This window comes from Triticum aestivum, chromosome 2B (genome assembly GCF_018294505.1).
Source record: "Triticum aestivum cultivar Chinese Spring chromosome 2B, IWGSC CS RefSeq v2.1, whole genome shotgun sequence".
In the NCBI taxonomy this organism is placed as follows: domain Eukaryota; kingdom Viridiplantae; phylum Streptophyta; class Magnoliopsida; order Poales; family Poaceae; genus Triticum; species Triticum aestivum.
In genome coordinates this window covers 130,614,089-130,620,133 of record NC_057798.1, presented here as the reverse complement: position 1 = coordinate 130,620,133, position 6,045 = coordinate 130,614,089, and the positions used below count along the sequence as shown (strand labels likewise).

Sequence of the window (6,045 nt, the reverse complement as noted above, 5' to 3'; positions counted from 1 at the left end):
TACACACACTACTATATAGTGTACCAGTTTTTACTGTTGTTCTCCGGAACCATCGACAGATAATCAGTACCAGCCAAGCTACTGTTGTTCTCTAGAACCAGCCACAGATGTCAATGCTGGAAAAATCCACATGTTTGCTGCTGTTGTTGTCCAACCGTGTACGTAGCTGGCTGTCTCAGCCGCCTTGGCAGCCCGTCCATAAGCATCAGTAGCGCGCATACTAATCACGTCATCGCAGAGGGATTTGGGACGGAGTTTTGAGCTGGCGGTTGTGTAATGCACCAATGGGAAGCCAATGCGTGCATTTGCACATACATGTATACTAGTATTTCATGTATCTCAGTCTGAGCTTGCTGAGACCGATCGTGCTTAACTTGCCGGTGCGGCTCGCTTGTCACTGTCTTCTACCAAAGCAACATTCCCTTCTTTTTTACAGGCAAACCTTGATTTCTTTAACGAATCTAGCGCTAGAGTTTCTCTTAGATAGTCCTATTTACATTAATATTATTATACCCAAAAATTTAAAAAATCTTTATTGAAAGGCTTACCTAACACAATTGCTTTTTCATGTGCAGGTCTGATGCCGAATATTATAGAAGGCTTAGCAAGCAACTTAAAATGGTGGACGCTGCATGTGGTGCTGCTGTAGTCCTTGGTGTCTCGGCAGCAGTTTACATGACCATTACTTAATTTCTACTCCTTCTGTACCGAAATATATGTCTCTGGAGTTCAGCTACTCCAGCACCATATATTTAGGTACAGAGGGAGTTGTGAAGTGGATATTTTTGTACGAGTAAATTTTAAGTGGTAGTATATGAACCTGATTTCAGATGTTACGTACTCTACTTACGTATCAGCAGCTATGGTGTATTTCGAAGGAGTAATCGTCTAATGTAAGTGTTTTTGATACCACTCCAAAAAGCGGCTCTCACGCAGCAGCTTTTCTGGAGCGCTCCAAAAAAAACATGCAGGTCGGGAAACTGCTCGATCGGCCTTTTCGCGGCAACAGGCAGCTCCAAATACATCTTTATGCTACTCCCCCCGCCCCAAAATAAGTGTCGGGGTTTTAGTTCAAATTTGAACTATAAGAGTTTATAGTGGTCCGTGACATTGAGAAGATCAAGTAAACATAAAAAAAAATCATCCATGTGCAGCACGCATGGACAAACATGAAGGAGAAATACAGTATGGAACTAGCTAACAATAAAACGGCTGCGTTAATTTGACATACAGCCATGTCATCCCCCTGTAAGAAACTGAATAGAGAAAAGGAACATTGTTGGCGGCCCGGTTTTATTCGGAGGCAACAGCTCATGGCTAAGTATCTTCTGCATCTTGGGTCAAAATGACATTTTTCCTGATCAATTTGCTGTATCAGCATAAAAAACACAGAATATTTGGTGTCTCAGGAACTCCATGACCGATGCAAACTGGAATATCCGAGTACAAAGCTTGGAAGGGCCTTCCGTCGAAGTGACAGCACATCCAATGCGAATGCAGATCTCTGCTCACTAGAAAATCCACAACAAAGAGCAGAGGACCTGCCACCAGAGGCACGGTAATTTTGACCTGAAGCATCACGATTACGAGAACAGAGTCAGACACCGTCTCTGATTGACAAGGTGCAAAAAAAAGTGGCAGACCTGCCTGTTAACGCTTGACCCATTGGAAGCTCTTCCTTGCCTTTGCCTTTCCAGGCTTCTTCCTTTCGACCACACGCGAATCTCTGGTCAAGTATCCAGCTGTTTGGGGCAAAAACGACTGACATCAGTAACTTTGGAAGACCATGAGCGGATGTGAAAGGACAGCAATTGCTACAACACTCTCTCAGCCTAGCAATGCAGTCCTGGTTTCTAATTCTGCTTTTACCTGCTTTGAGATATGGGCGTAGTCCTGGTTCCCAGTTCTGCAAGGCTCTGCTGATTCCTAGGCGCACAGCTCCAACTTGACCTGCACTTAGAGAAAAGGAACCCGATTTCGAAGAGTTTGAGTGCAACAGAAAGTACAACAGTTGAAGGGGGAAGGGTCCAGCACCGGAGTTGAATTGTTGAACACTGGTTCTTCTATACCTACACTTGCAACCATATTTCAAGTTCTAGGATCCTTGGAAACAGCATGAAGAAATATATACTCCATGATTAAGCTTTTAGGTTCTACTACAAATTAATTGTAAAGATGTAATACTTCTCCTGGAACCCAATCATAACTAGACATACATACATAGATTTAAATTGTTGAATGCATGCCACAGTCATAGCATATTGACGTGTCATGTGAAGATGCAATTTTGCACAAGCATGCATATCTTAGTTTATGCATGAGTATGTGACCCATTTCAGTACATAAAACTCGTGGATTAGTACATGCATATGCTACCATGTGCTGAGCGCATCCATATAAAATCCAGCATAACTACTTCTAACATGATTGTAAAAATACCATTTTCATATTGACATGACAATGGATATGCCTTGCCTGTAGAAGATCATTGAAGTTTTGAAACTGACCTGAGACACCACCACCTTTCACAGTACAAGCTACGTCCCAAAGCCCCAACGTCTTGGTCACAGTAAATGGCCGAAGAAGATCAGCTCGATGGTCCAGAATTGGGAAGTAAGCATCAAATTGCTTGTCATTGACAACAAACTTGCCATCACCAGGCTGAATCCAAACACGGGCAATGCTGCACTTCCTTTTACCTGTACCATAAGCCCTTCCTTTCTCATCAACTTGTCTCACACGTGCCTTGGCAATTTCCTCTTGCATTTGGCGTTCTACTTCTGCCCTGCTTGATGTTGCATTCATTTTCTGGATAGCTCTATCTTGTATTTCACTTAGAGGAGGCAATCCTGGTATTCCCCTGGCATCCTTCAAGAGGATCAAACTGTCAATCATCTCCTCCGTAATCCCAGAGGCAGAAATGAGATCCCCAAATGCACGATCAGGACCTGCAACCAGGGACAACTTTTGTTATCACTAGGGATGCAAGTGGGGCGGGCTAGCGGACAATACCATTATACAAATGTAGTGTTAATTTTAGGCAAGTGACGAGCTAATTGATAAGTTTCTGGGACAAGCAGGATGCCGATTGCACCCCTAGTTATCACTGTGTTACTTATATCAGCATGCACTGTTGATCCCCACATACAGTCTTACTCAAACCAGAATAAAAATCTGTAAAATCATCACACGCAGCAGCTAAGGTCATACGATGTACTCCAATCGCTCATGCAGAGGCACAACAAACACTATGAATTCATGATCATTAGAAGTGGCAAATAAACTAGTCACCCATATGGGCAGTTTACAACATGAATGAATGGCCTCATCAGGCAAGCACTACTGGGGACAAACATTTACATCAAACTTGATCCCAAGTTAACCTTAAGAAGCATTGAAACCAATGCCATCCTAAACCATATGCAAATGTGGCATGCCTTGACAAGTTCCCAGTCCACAGGCCCATCTCTAGAAAGAAGAATATCGGTAAAATGGTATTTGCAGCTTTCAGTTCAAGTGCAGGAACCCAGTATGATTACGATTGTGATCCTATATCTTCAACTTCAGCATTCAGTCAATTACTTTTAACTAATTGTGCACGCATAAACACAACCATATGCAGAGTCACCTAACTAATCCGGCACCAATAAACAGAACCACATGCACCCCAATTTAGTTACCAGAGTACTGAGAAATCAAACTGCACATATACATAATATGCATTTCTAGATCACCTTTGAGAGTCTCCATCAGCTGCTGCTCCCTCGCCTTGTCCTCCTGCCGCTGACGCTCCGCATCTTCTTCTTTCCCATCAACGAGCTCCTCGATCTGGGCACCCTCATCCGCGATCCCCTCGACCCCCACATCAAGCACAGCCGCGGCGAAGGGATCGTCTTTCTCATCCTCCATATCCCACGTCCACGGCTCGGCCGGGGCCGCCTTTCTCGCGGTAGGCCGCGCTGCCGCGGCCGCATCCTTTCTCGCGGCGAACGGATCGTCTTTCTCACCCTCCAAATCCCACGCCCACGGCTCGGCCAGGGCCGCCTTCCTCGCGGTAGGCGCTGCCGCGGCCGCATCCTTGTAGATCTCCTCGAACACGTCGGCCTTGTCGCTGTCCTCCGCGCGGAAGTCCTTCGACCACGGGTCCTCGACGACGGCGCTCGACCCTAGCGGCGCTTCGCCGGGGACGGCGGCGGCGGGGTCCACATCGGCGAAGGGGTCTGGATCTCCGGAGTCCTGCGTGAAGGCCCACGGTCTTCTGGTGTCGTCGTCGCCGCCGGAGGTGGAGAGGAGCCGCGGCGAGAGGAGGCGGGCGGGGAGGCGGCGAAATGGGAGAGGGGCGGAGAGAGGATGCGGGGCCGAGGGCGCGGCGGCGGCGGCGTTGGTGGTCGTGGTCAGGGTCTGGAGGCCGCGCCGGAGGTGGTGGGAGGGGTGGAGGAGGCGGCGGAGCAGCATGGTGGTGCGCGGAGGGGGGCGGCGACCATTCTTGGAGTGGTACACTAGGGTTTTAGCGGCATAACTGATTTTAGTTTTCTTGTATCAGCTTACTCTGGGCGAACGTCCTCTCCGCAGCTTTACGTAACACCAACGTGAAAACGTACTTTTCGCTGCTGCAGTTTTCATGGAGAAAAAAACTTGAAGGCTTCAAGCAAATGAAAGGATCGTGCATTCCAACTTCCAAGCACACGCAACAGCGGCAATCAGGAGGCGACTTTCCTGCCGCTTCCTCGACACCGGCGACGCGCTGGGTCCTCGTCCGTCTCCGTCTGCCGCTCCTGTGACGGGAGCGGGCGGGGACCATTCCAGTTTCTCTCTGGTAGAGGTATAGGCGTAGTTTTTTTTTTTTTTTGAGAAACTTGACAGTAGGGCGAAAAACCCTACTGCATTTTCATATATCTATATAAATAGGGTGTTTACATAGACATATCCATTCTATCTCCACAAGATGCAATGTGCACCTAGTGTTAAGCTATCCAACCAGGAAGAAGTGAAACTGCTTTCTATACAATAGAGTTACAAAAATTCAAAAAGGTAGTTTGTTTTCATAGGTGCTGCATCAATGATGAAGATGGCACCGCGTCGAAATAATTTGTTTCTGTTCTTCCTCTATTTTGGTGATGTTTTAATGGGCAGAGCCAGGGAGCGGGTGGCTCTGTTTTCTTGTCGGTCTTCAGATCCGGTAAGATTTGTGTCTGATGATCAGCACATGACACTCCCCACGGTGGTGTTGGTGTCGGCTATTGCTATTGTGTTTTGATGTCTTGACGTGGGGGGCGTAGATGGCGGCATGCAGCGACGTTCCTCTTCTTCGATCGCGTCAGATGAAGTTGAAGGCACTGAGATCTAGCGGACACGGGAAAGAACCCCGGCCGACGTGCCACAAAGCCTCGCTCTCGTTGCTTGCGGTGGTCCGGTTCATCGACTCGAAAAGCATCCTTGTATGCAAAGGTGTTCCTCCAGATCTTGGTATGATGACAGTTCCCATCTTTCTTTAACGTTGCCTCGGTGACGGAGGAGGACGATGGTGGGCGACGTTTTGGTGTGGCACCAAATTCTGCCGAAGTGAAATTCTAGTTTAATTTGTTGTGAAGTCTTTGGTGCGATATTGTAAGACATCTATGCATGTCTCTTTGTAATGATCACATAGGTACTCTTTGTAATACGTTTGTCTAATGAATATATATGTGGTTAATTCAAAAAAAACTTGGAAGTTGGAAGTCTCTCCTCTAGCAGCCGCTGCCACCTAAGAGCAACTCCGGCGGCCCAAATGATCTGCGCGTGTCCGTTTGCGTCAGAACAGAACAAAACAATGGCCCAACGCGCCGGCCCAAACCCAAAAAGCATCCGCTCAGTGTTCGGCTGGACACATTTCAGTCCCAAATTTGCATCCGGTTTGACTCCACGCGGACACGAGACAGGCGCGTCGCGTGTCCGCTCAGTGTCCACTGCGGCCAACCTGTCAGTCGCCCAACCATTGCCCGAGGTCGTATTAAACGCAGCCACCTACCTTGGGCTCGCTTAGTAGTGGTGCACCGGGCCGTCGTC

At 47.6% G+C, this 6,045-nt stretch overlaps 1 protein-coding gene across 2 annotated transcripts; it reads right to left on the bottom strand.

Annotated features, from left to right (window-relative positions):
• Window positions 1–1,091: 1,091 nt before the first annotated feature.
• LOC123043880 (30S ribosomal protein S9, mitochondrial) lies at window positions 1,092–4,528 on the bottom strand. Of its 2 annotated transcripts, none has more exons than XM_044466472.1 (5): window positions 3,735–4,528; window positions 2,508–2,948; window positions 1,870–1,950; window positions 1,644–1,742; window positions 1,092–1,569 (listed from the first exon to the last, which is right to left on the bottom strand). In XM_044466472.1, exons 1-4 carry the CDS (start codon window positions 4,453–4,455, stop codon window positions 1,651–1,653), a joined length of 1,335 nt encoding a protein of 444 aa, XP_044322407.1. In that variant the 5' UTR covers window positions 4,456–4,528; the 3' UTR covers window positions 1,092–1,569; window positions 1,644–1,650. The 2 variants fall into 2 exon arrangements, with proteins under 2 accessions (XP_044322407.1, XP_044322406.1); XM_044466471.1 differs by having other exon boundaries at window positions 1,648–1,742; window positions 3,735–4,527.
• Between the last annotated feature and the right edge of the window lie 1,517 nt (window positions 4,529–6,045).